A 26,540-nucleotide genomic window follows, 5' to 3' on the forward strand; every position below is an offset into this window, starting at 1 on the left:
CAAATAATTTTTAAAGATTATGCAAAGATGTGTATTAACACATCAAATTTTAGGTTTCCATGAATAGTTTGGCATCTGATTAATAAATAATAGATTTGCTACCATAACTATGTCTTACTATTGAACCTTTAGTTTAAGTCCTGACCTTTAGCTAGAAAGTTATTTTGAATGGCAGTAACAGTTCATCATGCTTTCGGTGTTATTCACTCCAAGGAGACGCACAGTGAAGGTACTTTGAAGGTGCCCCAAAGAAAATGCTCACCCTTGTCAGTGACGTCACAGACTGGGCCTGACAGATGTTAGGCTTTGAGATGGCCAGGCCTGTGCTTCAGCCCCACAGAACAGACTACTTAAGGCAAACACCTACCTAGTTGCATACATACAGCCCCACAAGGGTCCAGCCCCACAGTCAGCGGCAGAACACCTTTATTAGGTTTGCTTTGGATATTTCATGTGGTTTCAATTTCATTAAGCAAACTTGGGACGGGTGTAGGTAGGTAAGCTATCACACCAAAAACTAGTTCTCAGTCTGGATAAGAGGCTGTGTCTCAACTACTCAAAATGGCATGGAGATTCTTTGGTAAGCCTGAAGGAAGACTGTCTCCTATCCATGTTATAAGTTGCAATCATTAATAGGTATTTTAACCACTTTCTTTCTCTACAGTGGACGTTTTGAAAAAAGAACTGTTATCAACATGTAGTATAAAGACTGATCAAAATACAATTCTTTGTTCAAACAAGATCCTTACAGTTCATTCTTATGCTGTGTAAGTTTTCAGCAATAATTAACACTCCTTCCTTAATGTTTATAATTATCTTCTTCCTGGAAGGAACAATACAAACTGTGTTAAGTCACTTTTAAAAATAAGAATCAGTGGCCAGGCACCGTTGCTCACACCTGTAACCCTAGCACTCTGGGAGAAAGCGGTGAGATCGCCTGAGGTCAGGAGTTTGAGACCAGCCTGGCCAGTAGTGAAACCCCGTCTCTACTAAAAATACAAAAATTATCTAGGCGTGGTGTCGCGTGCCTGTAGTCCCAGCAACTCAGGAGGCTGAGGCAGGAGAATTGCTTGAACCCGGAAGCAAAGGTTGCAGTGAGCCAAGATTGTGCCATTGCACTCCAGCCTGAGCGACAGAGTGAGACTACATCTCATAAATAAACGTTTCTTATAATATATTGAATCAGGAAAACAGAAGTTTTGCTTTTATTGTTTTAGTAGACAGCTATCTATAAAATGGTGTTTAGATACCTGTTTGGGAAAAATGAGAGATGCAAGTATTTGTGCATCTGCTTAACTAGAAATAAATCCTACTGTGAGATGTTACCTTAAAACTACAGTTGACCCTTCAACACCGATTTGAACTATACAGTTCCATTTAAACAGGGATTTTCTTCCATCTCTGCCACCCCTAAGACAGCAAGATCAATCCTTTCTTCTCCTCCTCCCCCTCAGCCTACTCAAAATGAAGGTGACAAGGATGAAGACCCTTATGATTCCATTTCCATTTAATAATGTTATTTCTTTTTCTTAACATTTTTTCTCTTATTTCATTGTAAAAATATAGTATATATGTAACATACAAAATACATGTCAATCGACTATTAATATTGTTGGTAGGGCTTCATGTCAACAGTAAGCTATTAGTAGTAAATTTTTAGAGAGTCAAAAGTTACACTCAAATTTTCTACCATTTTGGGGGCTTGGCACTCCTAACCCCTGTGTTGTTCAAGGATCAACTGTCCTCTACTTACTGGCCATCAGTATAAATGTCAGATTACATATATACTTGGTATCTGCATAATGGATTCAAAAGCCAAAGCCTTGTTTTTACTATTAAGATGTATTCTAGCATACTGGAGATAATATTTTTCAAAGCACTTCTGGATCCTGAATTGAAGTATGTAGCAAGACACATCAATAACTTCTAAAAATACAACTTATAAGAATAAATGATAGTACCTCATTACAATTACAAAGTTTTATTTTTGAAGAAAATTAACATGTGACTAGCAAATTCAAGAAAAAAACATTAAGGCTGAAAAAAAGTTATTTTAATCCATCAACCTGTTCCAAGAAAAGCTGTGTTACACATCATCCTGGCTAAATCTGTGGTAACCCTGTTTTAGAGACTTCTTGAAGGCTTCTGGGGAGCAAAGAGGCATGGAGATTCAGTCTCATGGCTTTTATTATGCATTCCAAATAAATAGCTGTTTTCTGAATGCAGTTGCCCAAATGCCTAAAATTTTCTCAGACTGGACTGATTCTCACTCCTGATAGATTTCTAAATATCTTATAGAAGTGTCTTCAGGAAAAGACGCCAAGCAACCCTTTGAAATTCCTCAAAGCTGCACACTCATCACCTGGGAATTATTCACAATCTCTCCTGTGATCGCCCTGAGGGCCACAACCTCTGCCTGCTGTCCCTGTCCTCGCGACCAGCTCTCCCTCAGGGCCCCCCTAAAGTTACTGCCCCAAAGTCCAGACTACTCCTTGGTCCTCCAGTTAATCCTCCTCGCTGCAGCTGGAGAGCTCTTTCCAAAACAGGAGTGTCTTCAGAGCACTCTACTACAGGAATTCTTCGTCATTCCCCTTCATCCGTCAATACAATTTCAACCCGAGCATGGCAGCTGAATCCATTCTTGATCTAACTCAGTGATTCCCAACTCCAGATGTTCACAGAAACACCTGTGGTGCTTCAGAGTCTGGTTCTTGTGGTCTAAGGCATGTAGCCAGGATACAGAATCAGTGATTCCAGCTCCTTCTGTTGGCCCCAGGTGCAACTCTTGCAGAATTCACTCCCCAAGGGGCCATCCAGCCTGAGTTTGGAGCCTTGCAGGTGACTCCTGTGACCAGACACACCCTGTATCTTTTCAGAATGTTATTCATCCCTCTAGACATGAGGGCAGAGGCCTACCTTCCGCTCTATGGAACCCAAATCCTGGAGACCTGTTCCCAAGCAGTTATGGCTGGCAGAGTGTTGGAAAGGGTGACATTTCCTTCACAGACATTTCAGGAAGGTTCAATACTTCTAAAATAAGATTCCATAGAATAGTAAGTTGAACCCTATGAAGATATTTTTGACTTACAAAAATAGCAACTTCATGTGGCTCAACCTGACACTCTGGAAAGGGCTACAGAAGTTACTCAAGAGAATTTAAAAAATGAAACACCACAAATGTTAATTGAGCAGATTTAATTTCCCTGAGATTATATTCCATAAGTGATACAAATACTACCCATTAGACCAGGGGTTTTCAAAGTTTACTGTGCAAAAAATCAGCTAGGTATCTTATTAAAATGGTCCCCAACACGTCTGAGCTGGAGCTTCAGTGTTCACAGGTCTCACAAGCTCCCAGGTGATGCTGATGCTACTGGTCTCTGGGTCACACTTTAAAGAGGAAGACATTAGATAAAGTAAAAGGAGTCATGAGAAAAGGTGCACCTAAAAAATATCACGTAACAAAATACTAAAGTCACTAGTGGAGAATAACAAACATGTCTCTCTACTCTATATTCTAAGATCAGTCTTTGGTTTTCAATATTTCCATGTGTCTGATTATAAAGACTCATTAAGTTTATGGGCTTTTCAAACTTCAAAAATAAAGTGCTACGATTTTTAACATAAAATCACGGCTATGAGGGCTTTTAAGAAACTTGCCTATTTCTGAGAGTGAAGGACAATCTTTGAGATCCAAACTCTTCTGAAATTCCATTTCATTGCATAAACCCCTGATTATTTATTGCCTTTTGAGTCTAATCTCCATGACATTTAGTTTTCTACTTAAGGGCAAGTCCATTTTATATATTAATAATAGTTTGGTCTCCTCGAAAGCACTTAACATTTACATAAAAGTTCACAATTGTAAAACCTAATCAAAAGTCCATTTTTCCTTGCAGCAAGATAGGAAAAAGGACAATCTTCAAATTAAAACATACTTCCAATTATTTATCATAAATATTTGATTTTACCCCATGACTTCTAAAACACAGAAATGTTTACTGCTTTACAAACAATAAATATTAAAGATATGACAAATTACTGTAGTGTACTAAATTTACAATTATGCACGTGTTTACAATTTACAGTTATGCACGTGTTTACCATCCTAGTGGACTAATTAAGAAAAGTAAAAGGAATGTGAACTACAACTGTCTGACAGGAAGCCCTTAAGTAACTGATTAATACTTGATGTAATCCCAATGGTCATCCTGCCTGGCACATGTCTCCCTAACAAGGCTATGTTCAGCTTCTGTCTGGGCCTCTGCCCCTCGTGGCCCCCTCGGCGCTGTATACGAAACTCGTTTACACAAGAAATGGCACATCAAAATATTTCCCTGTTGATCAACAGAATGCTTGTGTTCACAGGCGTGAAACTAAAAATAAAGGAAACGATTCTTTTTTTTTTTTTTTTTGAGACAGAGTCTCACTCTGTCACCCAGGCTGGAGAGCAGTGGCACATTCTCGGCTCACTGCAAGCTCCACCTCCCAGGTTCACACCATTCTGCCTCAGCCTCCTGAATACCTGGGACTACAGGCCTCCGCCACCACGCCCGGCTAATTTTTTTGTATTTTTAGTAGAGATGGGGTTTCACCATGTTAGCCAGGATGGTCTCGATCTCCTGACCTCGTGATTCACCTGCCTCAGCCTCCCAAAGTACTGGGATTACAGGCGTGAGCCACCGAGCCCGGCCAGGAAATGATTCGTAACACAAGACACAGTAGCATCAAGTTCTTCTGGTCTGGCATGACACCTGACCCTTATTCTGCATAAAGTGTTCATTTTAAGAGCATTCCTGTGCTTTGGCTTCACCACCCGGTTCTGTCAGCACCAGAAGGATGCAACCTGACTGGAATGCAGGCTTCCAGGAGCAGGCTGGCAACCCCAGCATCTAAGTGGTTTAGTCCAACTTCAGAGCAAGCTGGGCTCTCAGAGGCAGGGAGCACAGGGAACAGGTCCCAAGGGCCTGCTGCTCCATCATGCAGTACAACTGCTGAGAGCTGGGAAAGGTGTAACACATTGTGATTACAAATACAATTTTAAGAGTCCAAATTTAGTTAGCTGCGTAAAAACAGCCAAGCCTATGTACTTTAATCAAAATCAGTGCAGTCTCAGTGTGGTCTTTTTTACTGCCACAAGAAATCGCCAGCAGTGCTTACGAAACATCACGGATTTCTTGGTCCCACCCAGGCCCACTGAATCATCTCTAGGGGTGAGGTCAGCATCTTATTTTTAAGCAGCTTTGAAAAGTGACAGGCTGGTTCTAATAAACCAGCTTCTTCGATCTGCAGGATTTTGATAGAAAACTCCCTCCTAGTGTATGGAATTTAACTGGAAACTCAAGTTCCAGTTGATCAGAATTTGACTGACATGTCACCCTATTTTTCAGTAGGAAAATGTGGTTTCTTCCCTTCCTCCACGTATCATGTTCTCTTATTCCACCACCACTTCCCTACCCTGTAGCTGGTAGTTTGTTTACCCTTGAAAATTGTAACTGATTAGCCCAGGTGGGAAGAAGAGACTTCCAGATAAACGTTGAATATGCTCACCTTGGAAAAGCTTTGCTCCAGTCTTAACCTTCCCATGAGCTGCCGTGACTTCTGATCATCATGCAGGTATGGCTGCATGGCCAAGAGCTGACCTGGAAGCCCAACAGCTCACACCCACCTGGAAAATATTTCCCTTCCACCCCAACCCTTTCCAAAGTGCCCTTCTCATCATGGCCTCTGGCCCTCATTCAACAACCTCAAATTGTGTTGTTTTATGTTGTCTAAATCCATCTACTCACTTTTTAATTTACTATTCCCATCACCACTAGAGTGTGGCTTGTTTAGAGACATTATGAAAATGGCCACTAAGGCTAACGCAGCACCCAGACTTGGGGGGCCGCAAGGGCTGACCTCCTGGGCAACCCCCGAGAGGAGAGGGGCGATGATGCGGCCCACTGCAGTCACAGATTGCCCCATGCCAATAAGGGTGCCGCTGGCCTGGGCCCCGCCCACAGTCAGCTGGAGGTCCGTGATGCACGTCCTGCCGATGGCAGTGGAGAAGGACAGGAGAGTGGAGGAGAGGACAACTGCACCCATGGTGGGGGCCAAGGAGTAGAGCAGCAGCAGTGTGAAGGTGAGTATGCTGGAATGCAGCAGCAGTGCCTGTGAGTTGTGCTTGTACAGCCGTAGGATTGGCCCCAGGGCAAGGCCGGCCATGGCCCCCAGCATGCTGCTGTAACTGATGAGGTAGCCTGTCACCTTGGGTCGCACCCCAAAGCGCTCCTCCAGGGCGAGGACAAAGTTACTGTAGTACAGCATGACTGCCATGGCCATCAGCAAGCGCACCAGAAATATGTCCCACATTTCGGAAAACAGCAGGTTCTTCATGTTCCGCAAGGCCAACACTACTTCGACCCAGGGCTGGGCAGCCTTCTTGCTGGCCCTGGCTCCGCGGCTGGTGGCTGCCTCCTGCACTGCATCATGGCTCCTTCCCAACAGCACATGGGTCTTTCGCAATGGCAGGCCCTTCTCTGTACTGCCCGGTTTTGCTTCCCTCCATGGAAGGAACCAAACAAGACCTGTTAAAATGGCATGAGACCCGTTAAAGCATCTGAATGCACTGAATCCATACACTACCTCCTTAGGGAAGGGACAATTATTTGTGTTAGATTACTAATCTATATTTTGGTACTAAATTTACTAGTCTACATTTTTGTATCTAATCTTTCACCACTCTTGTGGCTTTATTCTGACATCAGGATTCTGGCAAAAGACCCTTCGCCTTTAAAAAAGAATACCACGATACCTACAAAATACTCACTGCTTTCTCCTGGCTCAAAAGCCTATGATAGTGTTCTACATCTCATCATTTCATATCTGAATTGTTATAAATTTAAATTCTTCCCTTAATAACTTTCTAATTCTCTTCCTATTCATTATCTGTCCATCCACCTAACATCCATCCATCTATCCAACCATCTAGACCTCCAATATTCATAGAGTGCTTCTTAAGTGCTAAACATATAAATACATTAACACAGACAAGGCCTCTGAAAACACTGTACTCAAGACACTAAAACCTAAAAAGGGGTTCAGATAAGAAAAGAGGCAACCAGATTGCAATATAAGGGCCATGCTGGGGCAAGTGCAGGCTGCCACATATGTGACGGCCTGCCTTGGCTTGACCAATGGGCAGGGACAGCTTGGCCAACTCTCCCTGGGAAGCACCTGCTTGGATCTGCCCCAGGTCAGGGTCATCTAGTGCTTGTGCACCTGCAAAACCTCAGGGGGCACCATTCTCATAGACTACAACATATACAACCTTACACAGTGGCTCTAACTGCCACTCAGATGATCCCACCTCTGTCCTCATAGGACTAGCACATTCTTGCCTGTTGATCTCTTGCCAATTCATGCCCAAAAGTGTTCTTAAAACTGAATTCAAACTTGCCATTCTAGGACATCCTTCCAAACTCTATCCTACTGTTTTTTAAGTGTTAAAGAGCACTTAAAAGTTCAACTCAGACCAGTGGCTATTCAGTGCTGCTTCATGTTGTTTTCAGCAACTTCATTTGTGTGTCATTTCTCCAAATATTGTATAAGTGCTTCAGCCATAGACAAATTTACAACAGAAAACCAAACACATGAGAACGTGGATGTGGACTTTTAATAATTCAATCTTAAAAGGGCCCTTGAACATTACACAGAATATTGATAAAAATGTGAAAGAATTATTGCTGAACTAAAAAAGTAGAATTAATAAAAATGATGATGATGATAGCAACTAACTTCTGTTGAGTGCTTACTATAAGCAATCCACCCACCTACCCATCCATCTGTCCAACCTTCCAATATTCATGGAGTTCGTAAGTGTGAAACGCTAAGAAAATATTAACAAACAAGACAAGGTCTATGCAATCCTACCTCAGGCTCTGGGGTAAGCTGCTTGTATGCAGAACCTCTTACAGTTCTCATAACAAGGCTATGTGTTTTGTTACCCCATTTTATAGATGAAAAAATGGGAGACAATTTGCCTAAGGGTCACACTAAAAACTGGCAAAGCAGGGATTTGAACCTGAGTCTGTCAGACTCCAGAGTTTTGAGTTCCTAACCATAAGAACAGAAATCACAATGAAAAGGCTTTCTCAGGCAAAGTGGCGGATCAGAAGAGGATATAAGAAGCTAACGGAGTAAAAGCGTTGAGGGAAACAGCTATAGTCACTCGGGGGTAAAGGATGGCAAGACTGGGATGAGAAAGCAGCACAATATTATGTTCACTGAACTGAATGGCCAAAGCCCTGGGTGGGACAGTGTGTGCTGTCTAGCCAGGTCATCCTCCCTCTCCTCCTCTGCTATTCTATTGGCCCCAGCCTGCCTATCCTCAAGTTTCTTATGTTGGAAAAACAAGTGACTCTTCCTTGAAGCCATTGTAGTTGGGAACACTTGCAGCGGAATGTTTTCCTAACTGCTTAGACCCATTTATAGGTTTAAGAAAGAGCAGCATATTAAATGGCACTATTGTTGAAGGATCCAAAATATAATTCCATAACCAATTTCTTTGTTATACGCTGACTTTCAATTTTGAGTGATACCACATTCATGTACCTTCCTTTATATGTGAAGATACCTGGTCACATCAACGAGGCATGTGTTTGAGACTTTTATCTAGGTTTATGTGAATCCATCAGGCCACTCCTCCTGATTCAAGTTACAGGCTAAGTAAATTCCTGGCAAAAAATCATCATGTATTTCTGTGAGGACTGAGAATAAGCTCATGAACTTTGCTTCCTGGGTCTGACATCCTAACCCAATATGGAAATCATCATGCAAAAGAGAACCTTGAATATGAAGATTCAAAAAGCTGCAGTAAAGTACAATATCATTAAACGTGAGGAAAACTGCCTAGCATGAATTCTCATTTATGAAGTCATTTACCCAAGGGCCAGCCATGCACCACTCTCTAAGTGAAGAAGATGAAAGACATTTTAAGTAACCAGCCCTGCATCCAAGGAGCTCATAGTCCTATGCGTGTGTGTGTGTCTGTGCGTCTGTGTGTGTGTGTGTCTTTATTTGAGACAGGATCTCACTGTCACCCAGGCTGGAATGCTGTGATGTGATCACAGCTCACTGTAGTTTTGACCTCCTGGGCCCAAACAATCCTCCTGCCTCAGCCTCTCGAGGATCTGGGACTACAGGTATGTGTCACCATGCCTAGCTAATGAAAAAAAATTTTTTTGTAGATAGGGTCTCACTATCTTTCCCAGGCTGGTCTTGAACTCCTGGGCTCAAGCAATCCTCCCACTTCAGCCTCCCAGAGTGCTGGGATTACTGGCATGAGCCACTGCACCCGGCCCAATGTGCATTCTGCACAGGGGTGAAAGCAGTGAGTAAATCTGACAAAATCTCTTCCCTCATGGAGTGTGCCTATTGATTTGGGGGAACAAACAGAATGTAAGCAGTAAAACAAATTAATAACATAATTTCAAGAATGCTATGAAGAAAATTAAGCTATTTTAGGCAGAATGGTCAGAGAAGGCCTAAGGAAGCAGATATTTCAGTCTTGAATGATGAAAAGAGAGAGCAAGTAACAGATGTGGGATGAATGTGGCAGGTAGAGGATAGGTCTGGTACAATGCCCTCCTATGGGAATGAGCCTGGCATACATATGGTAGACCAGAAAGCCAGCGTGGCCAGGATGTATGGAGGAAGGCAGAGAGAGGGGCAGGGTCTGCCCATCACCTACCACTGTGCCAGCTGTGAGGCATGTGCATTACCATGATGGAAACAACTGGGGGTCTGTAGCAGGAGATTGCATAGTCTTTCTTTCTTACTTCCATAATTGTATTTAAATTTATATTAAATACATTAAAAATAAAAGATTTCCCTTTTAAATTGCAACTAAAATATGTACCATGCAGAAGAATAAAATTAATCCCTTCCTCACATCACATTACAAAAATCAACTTAAATAGATTAAAGATAAAAATCAACTCAAAATGGATTAAAGACAAACATAAGACCTGAAACTGTAAAAGAAGGTAGAAGCTTCTTGAAATTGACCTTGGCAATAATTTCTTAGGTATAACAACAAAACCAATCCAAAAATAGACAAATGGAACTACCTGAAACTAAAAAGCTTCTGCACAGCAATGGAAACAAATCAGCAAAGTGAAAAGGCAACCTGGAAACAATCTGCAAACCAAAAAGTAACCTGCACAGTGGATATGATTTGCAAATCATACATCTGATAAAGAGTTGATATTCAAACTATACAAGGCCCTCCTTCAACTCAACAGCAAAAAAAACCAAAAAACAACAAAAAAACACCAAGTTTAAAAGTGGGCAAAAAATCTGAATAGACATTTCTCCAAGGAGTGGCTGATGGAAAAACAAAAGGTATTCAATGTCACTAATCATCAGGGAAATTCAAATCAAAACCACAATGAAAAATCACCTCGCACATGTTAGGAGGGCTAATACAGACATATTTTTAAAGGGTAAGTGTTAATGAGGATGTGGAGAAAAGAGAACTCCTGGGCTGGGTGCGGTGGCTTAGGCCTGTAATCCCAGCACTTTGGGAAGTGGAGGTGGCGGATCGCATGAGGTCGGGAGTTCGAGACCAACCTGACCAACATGGAGAAACTCCGTCTCTACTAAAAATACAAAATTAACCGGGTATGGTGGCACATGCCTGTAATCCCAGCTACTCAGGAGGCTGAGGCAGGAGAATCGCTTGAACCCGGGACGGGGAGGTTGCGGTGAGCTGAGATAATGTCATTGTACTCCAGCCTGGCCAACAAGAGCAAAACTCGGTCTCAAAAGAGAAAAAAAAAAAAAAAATGGAAAAGAGAACTCTTGCACACTGTGGGTGGGAATGTAAACTGGTACCAGCTACTATGGAAAACACTAGGGGGGTTCCTCAAAATGACTTTCGTTTTTGGACAATGAGTCTGTCTATTCTGATAAAAACGAATTGCAAAGAAATAAGAGAAAAGTAGGTAGATTGGTCAGTATGAATACACAAAACAACCTTCTCATGATTGTCAACTTACCAGCATTGAGAATGAAGACCAAAAAGCAGATGAAGGTTGTGAGATAAAACCCATCCTCTAATTCAGTGAGATAGCCACCGACCACGGGGCCCAAGATGAAGCCCACACCGGAGGCTGTGTTGAAGTGTCCGATTACAAGCGGCCGTTCCTTCTCTGGAACCACATCAGAAAGCAGAGCCCTTGAGATGGAGAGAGTGTGTTTAAAAATACCTGCAAGGGAATGAGAAACATGCTCTGTAACTTTTTCCAGACCATAAGGATCTCACTTATGATCCTGTGCTTAACCTGTATCCCTAATGGAGTTCTGATCTCCGGTTTCTTTGGAAGGCAGCTATGCTCACCACCATACCACCAAAGCATCTGATCTTCTTTTTCTTTGAACCTCTGAGGTCTGCCGGTTCCATACCATCATAATTGGACTCCTGGCCTAGCACTCTGATCCTAGTCAGTCACCTTATCTCTGGCAACCAAGTCCCTTAGCCCTCAACTTGCCTATCTCCTGTCATGACCTCCCAAGTGTCTCCCAGTTACCCAGCTGCATTTCACGGTGGCTTCCATAAAGCGAGTTTTCATTCTTTACACATTAACTCATTGAGCCAATATTTACTGCATGCCTACTCTATGGCCAGCCCTAATCTTGACCCTGAGGATAAACCGAGGAACAGAGAAACGGAGCTAGGGAGAGGACAAGGAGCGAGTAGAAATTTGATAGCACCATCACTGAACCAATACCAATGGATTTCCTACCAGTAAGACGCCTGTGAATTTGTTGAACAAATTGAATGCTGTGATATAACTTTTAATAAGAAATTAAAGTAACTGACAACTATACTCCTCATATCTCTGCAGATGGATTTGACCCCTATGTCCCTAGACCCCTATGTGCAGAACAATCATACTTGCAAACATGCTGACAGATTCTGGTAACCAGCAGCCCACTATTTTGATCAACACATAGTAGAAACTGAATAAATGTGGCTGGCGGATCTGCGTGAATCACTCAAGCGTGATGTGACACAGCATTTCTCTGTGATCTCCCGTGGGCAGTCTCACTCTGCACATCACTGTGCTGTCGCCGAGTGCTTCAACACACTCGTCCTACTAATCTATTCCCAGCTCTGCCTCAAAAGTAGTGTGGTTGTGTGCCTGACAGCCAGCCTTTTTGGAAAGCAAATGTATAAATCTCTTTTGGAATTAGGTAGATGGACTCTCCCTAGACCTGTTTCCTTAAACGTCAGAGAGGTCTGGGCCAGAACATGATTTCTACAGGTCTCGCAGGAATTCTATGATTCTTTTTGAAATTGTATTGATGTCAGGTTCACTTTACATACATGAGGGGCGAAGACTGTGGTAAGAGTATCCCGTGAACAACCCAGCCTAAACTTCTCTTGTCTTTCAGAGGTTGCGGTGGTAGACAGAGAGGAATGGAAAATGAGGTGTCCAACTCAGGCACTTAAACCTCAGGCACAGACTCGAAGTCAGTGGTTCATTTTTAGGACACAAGGATCTGAATCCACAACTGACTTTGTGAAGCAGAACCCTGTGAAGCCCCCCCGGCTTGCTCCTGTTCACAGACCACTCAACACTGTGGAGGTTACATGGGCAAGGAGGAGTTTTTATGTATAGCTCTCATTTGTGAAGATCATAGTGACAGTTCATATAAGAGAACTCTCACTACTTAAGCTCAGGCTCGTTTCCTATTAAATAAAACATTTTAATCCTCCCCACAAATCTCAATGCATTTTGTAACAACTCTATGTTCTTATTCATCTTCCCCGTCTGCTTCTTTAGAATTATGAACAGTACATACCACGTAATGGTGGAGTGTGTTATACTACAGAAAGACATGCTGCCCACCAAGGACAATAAACTCAACACCAGATGCACATACAATGGCTATCACCTGGATTTTGTGTGGTACTGGGGTTTGTAAAGACAACTGACCACATTTAAGCAAAGACCTTCATAAAGCATTTATCTAGTCAACAAAAAGGCATGGTTAAGAATGTTGGGGGCTGAACTCTGCAGACTTTCAGAGTAAATGAAAAAGGTATATATTCCACAGAAATGGTGTGGAAATCCCAGGTGAGTCAGCTGATCATCACGTCTATGTTAAAATGAGTTATCTGATGCTCTACTTATTTGGGGAGTCAGTTAAAAGCAAGCAGTTTAACAAAACTCGGGATGGTGCCCAGTGCCTCTGACTTGTCGAGCAGGGTAGCAAAGCCTGCCAGTGCTCTGACAGGTACAGTAAGAGAGACACTGAAACTCCTCTAATTGCTAAGAACGGCAAAGAGAGAACAAAGAGCTTCTACAGGAATAATCTACCCACCAAGCACTACCCTGCATTCACAGGAGGTGTTTCAAAAAATGGACAAAATAAAAGCTAGCTCAAAATGTTAAAAACAGTGCAGACCAGCCTGGAAACAGCAAACTCACCCACGAGCTGCTATATCATAATCCCAGTGTCCCCCCTAATTGACGGTCAGACGGAAGGAGGCCACAGGAAAGCTAAAGAGGTGAATCCCAATTTGATGTGAGGAAGCCCAGTTACAAAACTACAGGCTCACCAACGGACAGAACAGGAACCTCAGTGCTGGCCAAAGACACCTAACAAATGCTTACTGAATGATGTAGAGTAAGATCAACAGGAAGGAGGCAAATCCCATTACAGTAGTGTGATCATTCACGCTGACAGGCTCTGAGGGGCAAGGGGCTCTGTCAAGTACAACTCCAGGTTTGGTCAAGATAGCAGAGTGCCTGGCCCGTGCTAAATGTTCAATGGCCAGCAGCTGCTGGTGTCAGTTATAGTCACAATTGCCATTTAATTAGCACTTTATGTAAGTGCTAATCAAAGAGGCAATGTCCAGCAGGAACAGGCTTTAGACATAGACACACACACACACACACACACACACACACACACACACACACACACACACACACACACACACACACACACACACACACACACACACACACACACACACACACACACACACACACACACACACACACACACACACACACACACACACACACACACACACACACACACACACACACGCCAGCGTTTCTGCTTGTTAGAATTCCCACATTTGGGAAGCCTCAGAGACTTGCCAGGCACGGCTCCCTTCTGAACACTCTTTAAGCAAGTAAGGATGTTGAGCAAGACTGCAGAGGTGGCCCAGGAGGAAGCCTGCCATTTCACATATTGAGGTTCTGGGGGAAGCTACGTTTGAAAAAAAAAAAAAAAAAGTCACTCACCTGCCGGGACTCTAGCCAGGACAAACAGAAACACATTGGTAGCTGCTCCGAGAAGGAGATAGCCCAGGGCACTAAGTAGAATGCATGCCAGCAAGGAAGACCGTCTTCCCACTATATCGCTCCAGCAGCCCTGAGGAAAGCAAGAAAAAACCCTTGGACCCCATCCACAGTAACAACTACTACCATGCAAATGACCAAAACAAAGTGACCAGGGGAAAACAGTAGAAGATTCAGTGTCAGATCCTCAGATGCTCAGTTCCATGATGCCATTCGTCAGAGTAAGTTATTTTCTCTGATCTTCACACACAGTGAATGGAAAAACACAACGTATTTTTCTTTGTCCAAAAACAAACAAAAAAGTCTGATGATCTGGTAGCTAAGAAAGGCAGGAGAGATGATAACGTATAATTTATAAAGCCTCATTATTGTCTCCATTCTCATTACTTTATAAAACTACACTCTTCAGATACCATGTACATTTTTTAAAAATTTAGAAAATACTGAAAAACAAAATGACCAATATAAAAATACCTCATAATCCCAAATGTACCTATGTTTTAACAAAATGGTCATACAATATGCTCTATTTTGTAACTTGCTTTTTTACTTAATATGACTTAAGCATCATTCCATGTTATTAAAACTTTGCCTTTGTTACCATTTTAATCATATTCCTTATTCCACTACATACCAATATTTATTTAACAAATAGTTTTGTTAGATTTTTGCTCTTTAAAAATTTGTCAAAAATATAGATAATGCTACAATAAGCATCTTCATAGCAAATTCTCCACAGATACCCTTAAAAATTCCCTTAGAACAAACCCCTAGAATTGGAGTTGTTCCAATTCTATGCAGGCATTTTTTTTTAGGCATTTGCCATATACTGAGCAATTACTCTCTGGAAAGATTTGTAATCCCATATATACTGTAATTATAACAGTAAGAGTCTCCATTTCCCTGTATTTCAATCAGCACTGTTACTGTCAATGTTTAAAATCTACAGATTTGTTAAGCAGCATATTTTAAAATTATGTTTGCCTTTTTTCCTGACAATTTTTTAAAAATTTGCGTACTATTTGCATTTTCTCTTGAGAGAGGCAAATAAGGCAGCATTTCTGCCCCCTTAGAATTCCCACATTTGGGAAGCCTCAGAAACCTGCCCGGCGTAGCTCCCTTCTGAACACTCTATGCAAGTAAGGATGTTGAGCAAGACCATAGAGACGACCCAGGAGGAAGCCTGCCATTTCACACACTGATGTTCTGGGTGAAGCTATGTTTGAAAAAAAAAAGTCACTGCCTTGAAACAACAATTACTAAACACTATACGGAGCACTGTGTAAAAGGGTTAAGAAACAGGGTCCCCTGTGCTGTGTGACACCCTGGATGACCCCCAGTTCCAGTACAATGGGCTGGTCTCCGTTAGTCCGGGCTGGGAGGTGACTGAGGCTGGTTCCTGCGTCCCTCCTTCCTCGGTGATGTTCCACAACCATTCCTCACCTTCTCCACTAACCATGGAAGGAATCTCAGCAGGCCACTCTTCCATGCCAATTGCCAAGTGTACCTGTTCATGCCCTCTCCCCATTTTTATTGATATGTTTATCTTTTTCTTAAGGACCCGAAAGATCCCTTTACATAAGGATGTAAACTTCCTCTATAAAATATTTTTAAGGTAAACCTTCAAAATACTGTCATCCTCCTATAGGTGTCTTCCATCCTACTCCCCAGTTTTCATTTCAATGAATTTTAGAAATTCCCCATACTCTTTTGATCTGGGGAAAGGGTCACTGGCCTCCTTGTATTCACAGGGCAGTGGTACAATCTGGGAGTTACACCCTGGCCCTGAGCCTGGCTGTTTGGGCTCAACGCTGAACTCATCATTCCTTCCGCTACGACCTCGGACATATGAGCTAACCTCTCTATGCCTCAGTCTCTCTACCTGTAAAACAAGAATAATATCGACCTCGGACATATGAGCTAACCTCTCTATGCCTCAGTCTCTCTACCTGTAAAACAAGAATAATATCGACCTCGGACATATGAGCTAACCTCTCTATGCCTCAGTCTCTCTACCTGTAAAACAAGAATAATGTCTGCCTCAGAGATTATCTTCCCCACTCAACACTTTCTGTGTGCTTAATATAAAATGAGTCATTAAAGACCCACAACCACCCTTTGAGGCTGGTTATTATAAGGATTAGAGGAAATAAAGTTCTCAAAACAGGGCCTGACACATAAGTACTTAATAAATGGATCATTTTTTATTAAAATACATTTATTTAAAAACATCAGCCAAATCTGACAGAACATACTTTTTCTTTATAAAGATTTGTTCTCAAAATTAAAAGTTTTTTGGTAAAATTTATAATTAAAATACGTGCTTACAAAAGTATGGGTTAAAAAGGAAATTTTAACTAGGAATTTCTGTATCTTAAGGCTTTCTAAGAAAGGTTTTCATTAAATTTCAGCTAAAAGACATATGAAATGTTCTGTGTAAGTACAAACATAAAACAACAAAGGAAAATCTGAAAAAAAGGGTAGAGTCATAGTTAGCAAATACAAATTTACATTCATAAAGTGCTAACTATTGCCAGGTGCTCTGATAAGTAAGAGTATAAAAAAATTAAGCAAGTAAGCCTGGTCTGTATCTCAGGAAGACCAGAGTCCAGGAAGAGAAAACATTTAAAGAATTAACATACACTGTGACCTAATAGCTCTAACAGATACACACATCAGATATTTTGGGAGTGAGTTTACAAATAAAGAGAAAAGGTGTTTACTAAGATGTAACTCAAACTTTTCTCTCACAAGAAAGAACGTGAAATACAACATTCTGCTTGACAAGCAAGTGCATTGCTCTCCTGTACAATCTGATAACTCTAGTTACCTATTTACCATTTTATATCATTAAGGCAATGACAGATGACTCTTAGAAAAAAAATAATATGGGCTTAGAGTCTAAACACTGAGATTAGGTGGCTTAGTCAAATTAACCTATGTGGGTCTTAATTGGTCTTAATTTCCTCCTATATAAAAGAAAGATACCAAACTACTTTGCTGGGTTACTATAAAGTTTAAATGAGGCGAAAACTATTATTGTAATAGAAATCTAACATATGAAATACTTCAATAAATCAGGAAGTAGCTGTTTACTTATTTAAGAATTTATTATGGAATCTGACTGAATTTCTTTTAAAAATATATTTTACAAGGAAGCAACTCTTGGGAAACACAAGTACACTTTGTGTTCATTAAATATGAGACTCCCAGCTATTGAGACCAAAGTCACTACTGATCAATTGTGAGACTAAATAGACTATTCTACTGAACCACCTGAATCACTGGATGCTGAGGTCTCCAGACCAGAGTGATCACAGGGAGAGAGAAGGGGACATCAGGTAACGTCTCTGAAATTCAAACAACTGAGTGGTCAGAAGTAGGGAAGTGACAAGGTCACCACTGAATCTGTGTTTCTTTTTTTTTATTTCTTAGAAACAGGGTCTTCCTATGTTGCCCAGGCTAGACTTGAATTCCTGGGCTCAAGTGATCCTCTGACCTTAGCCTCCTGAGTAGCTGGGACTGCAGGTGCCAGCCACCATGCCTGGCCACCTCTGGATCTTTCTACTCCATGCTGCAGATATACAATCAGCCAATCCAAATATCCCCTTCTGTCTATACACTTAAGTCTTATAAAAAAGCTTTTATTTAGTTCAAAATACACAACTTTAAATAGAATAGCAGAAATATAAATGGATTTGATTACTGTCAATGAAGTGAAATAAATAATAAAATTGGTAATAACTTTTGTTTTTTTTTTTTTGAGACGGAGTCTTGCTCTGTTGCCCAGGCTGGAGTGCAGTGGTGCGATCTCGGCTCACTGCAAGCTCCGCCTCCCGGCTTCACACCATTCTCCTGCCTCAGCCTCCTGAGTAGCTGGGACTACAGGTGCCCACCACCATGCCCGGCTAATTTTTTTGTATTTTTTTATAGTAGAGACGGGGTTTCACTGTATTAGCCAGGATGGTCTTGATCTCCTGACCTCGTGATCCACCCGCCTCGGCCTCCCAAAGTGTTGGGATTACAGGCGTGAGCCACTGTGCCCAGCCTAAAAGTGGTAATAACTTTTGTTTACATTCTTTTTGTCTGTAAAAAGCAGGGAATTATAGGAAGAACATATTACAATTTAAAGGTGTTCTCATCCCAAATCTATCACTTTTTGATAAACTTCAAGTCCCCAATTTTACTACATCTGTGATGGATGAGACACGTGATTATGTTTTACCAAATGGAAGATAACTTACCACCAACGTGCTAGAAAAGAGTTGCAAAATGCCATAGGAGGAGCCTGTAAAAAACAAATCAATAACAATAAAATCAGCTAGACCTATCACAAAAATGGATTAATGTGATAACAATTACACAGAAACCAACAGAAAATCATTAGGGTAAGATACCTTTTTGTTTTAAATTATCTCACATCTTTTTTTTTTCTACTTGGAAAAATGGAAGTAATACAATTTCTAACAAAAGGTTTTCAAAAAATTGAGGGTAAACAGAAGAGAGAAAAAAGGCAAAAGGTGATGTTATGGACGCTGTATGATTGTCCTTCCATCATATGAGATTGTGTAGCTTCAACTTATGAAACAGCATAGAGAGTACTCAGGGGAATAGAAATTTAAATTCTGGAAAAAGCCTACTAAGCCTTAAAATCTTAACATTGTCTCTTATGTTTCTAATGTGTAATGGTTTTATAAAATGATTTAATTTTATAAAGAACTTATTTTTTTTTACAGAGTTCTTTTACCTCCACTATCATGCAACATGCCCCATCTGCTTTTCCCAAAAACCTTCACACTGCCGGGTGGTCCAGTGTTATTCCAAGTACATTTGTTGAGGGAAATATAAATCACGGCATGGACCACGATTTAACAAATATTATGTACAAGACTGTCCACAAACACTGCTTGTTTGGCTTGTGAATGATCAAGAGCTGTTAGTCTCAACAATTTCTCATTAGTTAGCATAGTCCTAAGCCCTGCTGTCTCTTGCCTTTTTGGTAAATCAATGACTTCTGGATGGAATTTTTATGCTGCACAGGCAGAGAAACCCTACAATCTCTATGATGTGCTGGTGACGGTGTGAGAAGCTTGCAACTAATTGGCTAATGTTCACCGAAACCCTTTCCCACAAGATGTAATTTCTGTAGATTATGTTTCCCTGGTCTCCACATTAGGTTAAGGGTTCTCGTAGGCAGGAGTCCACATGTACCTACCCTTTTATACACATAGCCAGTTCCTTGCAGAGGCTCCATAAGTACCTGTTGCCACTAGTGGCATGGGACTTGGTTATAGTGCTCAAATCTCAAAATCTCTTTGAACATACGTCGTCTAGAAAAAAAGGAATTGCATTTGCCATAGGGTAATATTTTAAAATATTCTGGAAATTTGTTTTATCTCATTTCCCACTTACCTTTGGATAATATTTGGCTACAAGATTGAATTGTTTTCAGGTACTTGGTTCAGAGGATTTAAAATTCAGTGCTCTAAAAATGAGCAATATCGACCACTCACCTACTATTCCAGCAACTGTTGGACTTGCTCCAAGGGACTTGACATGAAGACTCAATAAAGGCACAACCATGCTGACACCAAACAAATCCTAAAACAAAATAAATGCTGATGGACTCAAATTAGTATTTTTCAAACTAGTAAACCTAAAAATTTAAACTAATTTAAAAAATAAAACCAATATCTAAAATTTTAAACATGTAAGAAATCATAATTGGATTCCATAGCATGCCATACAAATTCGCTGCCACTTGCAAATGCCTGGATTAGTCTGACCTGGGATCCGTTTTAACTTTACACTCAAGGAGGATATGCTACAGAAGTTCCTCAAACAAAACAGACAAAAAAACCCCCATATTTTCTGTGGATAAGTCATAAGAAAAAATGCAGTCATAATTTGTATTTATTGGTGAACCAGCACTTGCTTGAAAATATGTTTCCTTCTGGAGTTGGCGAAAGTGGCTAATGTCCTAGGACCTGTAGTTTATAAGCTTATAAAATAATACCTGAGAAGAAAGGCTCAGTAAAGCAAGAAGGAAAAAGCTGATGCACTGGGGAAAGGCCACTGTTTTGCAGCTAAGTCATAGAAAGTGAATGGGCTTTGGGGTCAGGCAGACAGTTCTCAATTCTACCTCCATCACTTACTAAACATGTGTCTTTGGAAAGTTACTTAAAGTTACCAAGCTTCCATGCTGTCATCTGCAAAGGTTAGAACAGTAATACCTGCCTGGTAGAAATATGATGAGCATTAAGTGGCTCATCATCAGGCTTTGAGAAAGGCCTGATAAAACAATGTAAGCTCAAACATGTCTTTTCCCTTCTTCATTTCTGGGGATAAGGATAGGTCCTTTTTGTTAGGTATTCTGAGTTAACTGACAGACTGTTCTTTTCCCTTCTTCATTTCTGGGGATAAGGATAGGTCCTTTTTGTTAGGTATTCTGAGTTAACTGACAGACTGTTAACTTTTCCTCTAATTTTGTTCTTATTCTCACTAGGTTACCTGCTACAGTTGGTTTAGTGGGAGAAAAAACAGTGCACACACACATTTTCATTATATTCGACCTGAATTCCTTCTTTAATACACCTGGTTAGTTGGAAAGAACTTGCGTGAAATATGTATTTTCCTTGAGCTCAGAGTTAATCTTTTGTTCCCCCTTCCTTGTCCTGGTAGCTGTACATTCATATAACTACAGATACATACATTTCCACATGCTCTTTTCAGTGGGCCTTTTCCATGGTTACATCTTTAGATGACCCTGTTATCTAATATCAAGTGACTATAATTAGCTCTTAAAATTACATTACCAGAGTGATGGTTTATTATTTCAATACTGCGATTACTTAAAACTTCCTTTGGGTCTGAGTCCATTTCTTTTGGGCTTTGCTGTCAGTTGCATCTCATCAGCCCACTGATGTTTATACATTTAAAAGACTCAAAATGTACCAGCCACCTATTGAATCTTCTGATCTTTCAGAAAAGGAAACTCGATTGTCCAATAACAATTTTTTTCCAAAAAAAAAGTCCCAGTACAACATATCATTTAATAAAATGGGTATCCTAAATAAGAGATGGAGAGAAATATTTAGGTCAAGAGACTGAGATCTATGGAAGGTAAGTATGAAAATACAGACTCAAAGGCAATAACTGATGATTGCTATTACTTTAGCACTTGGTGAGTCTGAAAAACACTATATTCTTCCAAGGAGACTGGCCACTGAATCTTTCCTCTCAGGAAGTTCTGTTCTAAAATTGTCTTCTCCTTTACTATAAAAGGCAACTCCTTTCTGCTTCTCAATCCATAGCTTCTTCAAAATCATTGCATTTGGCATCTGGTCATGTGCATGTAACCACTTATAAAAAGATCATGTCAGAAGGGGCCACTTAAACTTTCAGTGAACATCAACATTTTTCAATAAAAATTGATGAATATGTACACTCAAAAGTTTCAGGACTCTTTTCAGGGTAGGAACCCCAGTAATTATTGATTACTGGACTATCTCAACAAAAATGAATTATCACCTGAATAAAGCTGATGGGATGGAAAACAAATCTCACCAAGTATCTGGAGGAAAAAAGTGGTTGAAATAATAGATCTCATCACCATCTAAGCGTCCTAAACAAAACGGGTCTCAAGGGTCATCTTGGTCTTCCCTCCTAAACAAATTAAAACCTGGAAGTACAGATAACTGCTAAAGCAGAACAATTTGGCAAATGACATCTCTAATCTTGTTCCCTTCCTCTCCCATTCAGAAACCATTTGTCCAAGAATCTTAGAGGTCTCTACATCCCTAAATATGTCAAAAAATAACTAAATTATGTATAATATTCCTTAGATGTTACCTAACAATCATCTGTTAGGTAGCTTTATGTGACTTTCATATAAAGCTTCATATATTTTAATTGTTTACAATATTTTCCATTAAAAAAAAATCCCTACTCTTTCAACTTTTGGGAAACCATAAACTTTTCCCTTAAGATATGAGACACCTAATGGTTCTCTTGAATACATTATTAAAGTTATTAAAATTCTGTATCAGCCTTGCTAGATTAGACTTCCAAATACACAGCATAAAGAAAACATATGAGAAATTGTGAATATTCAAATCTGTATTGGAAGGCTGACCTTAACAAATGATCTGCGAATTGCTTTGTTTTATTCTAATACTAAAACTATTTTGAATTCTAAGTCAAATTCTCTGAACCCTAGTCTGGACTTTCCAGGTAAGGGCTCAAATGTTTTCATCTGGCTGAACCAGCCCAAGTACCTTCTGAGATAGGACAGCAGCAGCTTGGGACCCACATCTAAAAAGGCTGGATGTCAGCCAACTCCTCTCCAAGAACCACCCATACTCACTGGTTGTGAATTCTAGGTGCCTAGACTGAAAAGCAGAAGCAGCATCCCCATGCTGAGAATGAACTAATAGATTAAAGGAACAGTGGTCAGAAGGAGTGCCAGTCTCTGAAGTTAAAGGCATGGAGCTGGAGGGTAGGTCCTGCAATGGCCTAGAGGCAGAGAAATCCTCTCTAAAAAGCCACCCTCCCTGAAGGCCTTGTGCTTCTTGGGCTTGCAGCAATTTGGTGAACATGCTTTCATGGTGATCTTAACTATTAACTCAACATAGAGTTGCTACCAACTGAACACCTTGCATGGAGGTGGGGGCATGGAGAGTGCATGAAACTGGGAGAAGTGGTGGTCTTGATCTGCATCTGGGCAGAAAACGACGACTCCCTGCCAGGGCCCAGTGCCATCAGATACCATCTTCAAGGCCTCAAAGGCAGCCTTCTCCCATTGACACTTATCTCAGCTCCCTTGCCCTCAAGATACTGGATTAGCTCACACCCAGGGCTGAATCAGGCCTAGCCTTTGAAAGGGAGGAGTGCAGAGGTGGATCTAGGGTTCTTGCAGATAATGGCCCAGAAACTACCAACATCAGCTCACCTTAAGACTGAATTCTTCGGTGGCAGAACTGTGGATTACAATAGTGAAGCTCCGCAGCACCTGCCACATGGCAGGTGTTCAGAAATGCCATGAATCAGCTTACTAAACTTTCCATTCTACGTGGGAAATTAGCACTCAGGGAGCAAACCAGGACACGCGCACGCGCGCGCGCGTACACACACACACATATACACACACACACAACCTGCATTGTGCAATGCACACCCTTTGTCCAAAGGTAGATGGGTACAATTCACTCTGATCTGCAATTGTAAACATTCAAGTCAACCAACAGCTGTAGTGAAAATGCACTCAATTCTGTACAAGTGGGGTCATCAACAGCAGCTTCTCCAGCCTGGTCTGGTAAAAAAGCAAACCACAGGCACACACATCATGATGAAACCAAACCTACGCTGTGCAATGCGCAGTTTGTCGAAAGGCAGATGGGTAACATTCACTCTGATCTGCATTTTTTAACGTTTAAGTCAGCCAAGAATCCTAGTGAAAATGTGCCTAAATCTGTCCAAGCGGGGTCATCAACAGCGGCCTCCCCTGCCTGTTCTGGTAAAAAGGCTTGCGTGTCCCTACCTCACCAGCAGCCGCGCAGCAGCTGGGCTTTTCCAAGCTTGCCCACACCCCTGTTCTCCGCCCTGCAAAAGCTGCACCTGCCACAGCATTTAACACCTGGTCACACCTGAGGCTGGTACCAGGGATTCTCAAAAAGCAGGGAAGGGAAGAGGTTCCGCGAACGGGGTGCAAGAGAACGCGCGAGGGGCAATAAAGCAGTGTGGCCAGATGCAGACTGAAGTGGGTGATGGGGCAAGAGGAGAGCTTGATAGGTAGTGAGGCACTCACCAGGCGGACTGCGGGTTCCCACTCCCTGGGAGCTCCTCGGAAGCTCCAAGAACAGCCTGGGTCCCGAGGCCCGAACACAGTCAGCACTTGCTCCCAGCCCCCACGCTCGCACTCACCAAGAAGCCGACCAAGTAGAGACAGAGCAGGAAGCGGCGGGCTCGGATGGCACAGGAGTCGGCAGCCTCCGCCTCGGTTCCTGTCTTCCGCTCCTGTTTCCGCTCTGCGGTCTCTGAGACCAGCCTCGGGGCCGAGTTCATGTCCCAGTGACCCCCAAGCTCCATACCCGCGCCGGCCGGGGGTCGGACGCAGCAGCAGCCGCGGACCGACCCCGGGAGACCAGCCCCGCCCCGAGCGGAAGCAGGAGGCGCGCCTGCGCAGAGAGAGGGGGCGGGTGCTACCTGGCAGCTCCGCGGGTGCGTGGCCGGTGATGGTTGGGAGTTCTGGTCTCAGGCAAGGTGGGGACTGGGCACATCGTCAATACGGTAAGCACGCACCAGGTTATGATGATAATGATGATGCGCTTTGTTTCCTCTGGGTACAGACCCTGCTGCCCCTATCGTTGGATGACAGGAGGGAATTGTAATGAGCTTCACTTCCTCCTATGGAGTTATCCTAGGAGGTGACCAAATCCAGCTTGAAGATCCACAGACCCTGGCCACCAGTTGGTTGTGACAGACCTGGAATACGTTAACGTGGCTCTCCAAGCTTTCGTTTGCCTATTTAAAAAGCAGTAGGAAATAATGTAGGCCAACTTCTAGAGGTGTGAGAATTCTACATATGCTTCTTAAGATCCTTTCTGGTGCAGTGCAATGTGAACAAACCATAGATGGTCTGTGCCTGAGTTGAGATTACAGTCTCATGGAGTAAAAATAATAAGCACGCAGTAAATAAACATAAATAAAAATACTAAACATGCAATAAAAAAGCATAAGTAAAATAATATGGTGATAAATAATATAAAGAAGCACGGTCTTGATGTGGAAAGTAATGAGGTGGGGGAGTGAGCTGCTTTAGAAAAGCAGTTTGGAGGAGGTGACATGTAAGCTGAGAAGAATGGAAATAAGATATGTGTGGCTGAAACTTCCTCATCAAACTGAGAGGTCAGCAGGAGTGCAGACCATTTAGGACCCAGAAGGCCATAACAGAGATTTGGGGTTTATTCTGAGTGCAACGAAAGGAATTAAGTGAGTGCATGACACCAAAAGATGCTTTAAATTACTTAGCAAAGCCCATGACACATGGTAAGTAATAAATATTAACAATAGTGACTAGCCCCTCTTTTCTTTAGAACTTGTTATTTATTCCTCTTTCACTATGGGATCAAGAAGAGTCTGACATTTTACTGAGATTTTGCTCAAAATCTCAATTAAGTTGTGTAGGTTGCTAAATTCTGAGATCTGTTAAATTCAGTGTTGCAAAGTTTCTCATGGGAGGGGGCACTGAATAGGGAGGAGTGGAATACTGATACTTAGAATTAAGACATATAATTGAATCCAGGTGAAACTGTCAATCTTGAACCCCCCAAGTTATTCTGAGACTCCTTTGCAGGAGAACTAGTTTGCTCTCCTATAGCTGAGGAAACTCGTCTTTTTGTGCTTGAAATTTTGTGAGTAACTCATGGGAAAGGCGCCTTGAAGGGGCTGCTCATGTTAACCCATTAAAATCACTCACTGTGGCTACTAAATACATAGCTAGGGTGAAATTTTAGCATGCTCTGGTGACAGGTACACACTGTAACCTAGGAGGACATCTCATACACACCAAAAGAATTGGAAGTCTCGGCCAGGCGCGGTGGCTCACACCTGTAATCCCAGGACTTTGGGAAGCCAAGGTGGGCAGATCACGAGGTCAAGAGATTGAGACTATCCTGGCCAATATGGTGAAACCCTGCCTCTACTAAAAATACAAAAAATTTAGCTGGGCATGGTGGTGCGTGCCTGTAGTCCCAGCTACTTGGGAGGCTGAGGCAGGAGAGCTTGAATGCGGGAGGCAGAGGTTGCAGTGAGCCGAGATCGCCCCACTGCATTCCAGCCTGGCAACAGAGGGAGACTGTGTAAAAATAATAATAATAAAATAAAATATTTGGAAGTCTCTGCTAATATATAATCAATGTAAACTTTAGAAACATGGGGGAGAGATTTCTAGGGTGTTAGACAAAAAAAGAGAAAAATATAACACTAAATTAGGCAGAATTCACTAGTATAGGTGCATTTGCAACAGATACCGATGTAATATGTTAGCTTGTGCAGCTGGAGGCAGCTCTAATAGTTTACTCAGTTGGTTTAAATTTAGACTCAAAGATGGCCTACATTTAATGATGTTCAGATGCCAGAGTTTTCCTGGCAAAATGTGGATAAAGGGCTCCAAAA

The 26,540-nt window shown here is 41.7% G+C and overlaps 2 protein-coding genes across 9 annotated transcripts in view; one reads left to right on the top strand and one right to left on the bottom strand.

Moving 5' to 3' along the window:
- Positions 1-1,968: 1,968 nt before the first annotated feature.
- MFSD9 (major facilitator superfamily domain containing 9) lies at positions 1,969-24,524 on the bottom strand. 3 transcript variants are annotated; one of them, XM_054475199.2, is made up of 6 exons: positions 24,288-24,524; positions 19,880-19,967; positions 18,611-18,654; positions 14,310-14,439; positions 11,043-11,252; positions 1,969-6,569 (listed from the first exon to the last, which is right to left on the bottom strand). In XM_054475199.2, exons 1-6 carry the CDS (start codon positions 24,450-24,452, stop codon positions 5,782-5,784), a joined length of 1,425 nt encoding a protein of 474 aa, XP_054331174.1. In that variant the 5' UTR covers positions 24,453-24,524; the 3' UTR covers positions 1,969-5,781. The 3 variants fall into 3 exon arrangements, with proteins under 3 accessions (XP_054331174.1, XP_054331175.1, XP_054331176.1); XM_054475200.2 differs by having other exon boundaries at positions 24,172-24,524; XM_054475201.2 differs by having other exon boundaries at positions 19,880-19,984; positions 24,288-24,411.
- Positions 24,366-26,540, top strand: part of TMEM182 (transmembrane protein 182) — a 108,858-nt gene continuing 106,683 nt past the window's right edge. For 5 of the 6 annotated variants that reach the window (XM_054475205.2, XM_054475207.2, XM_054475210.2 and 2 more), the window contains exon 1: positions 24,513-24,653. The gene's annotated coding sequence lies outside the window, so the exon portion shown is untranslated. Of the gene's footprint in view, positions 24,654-26,540 lie in introns of all 6 variants that reach the window. The other variant, XM_054475204.2, reaches the window with a different exon arrangement.

This window comes from Pongo pygmaeus, chromosome 12 (assembly GCF_028885625.2).
Source record: "Pongo pygmaeus isolate AG05252 chromosome 12, NHGRI_mPonPyg2-v2.0_pri, whole genome shotgun sequence".
Taxonomy (NCBI): Eukaryota; Metazoa; Chordata; class Mammalia; order Primates; family Hominidae; genus Pongo; species Pongo pygmaeus.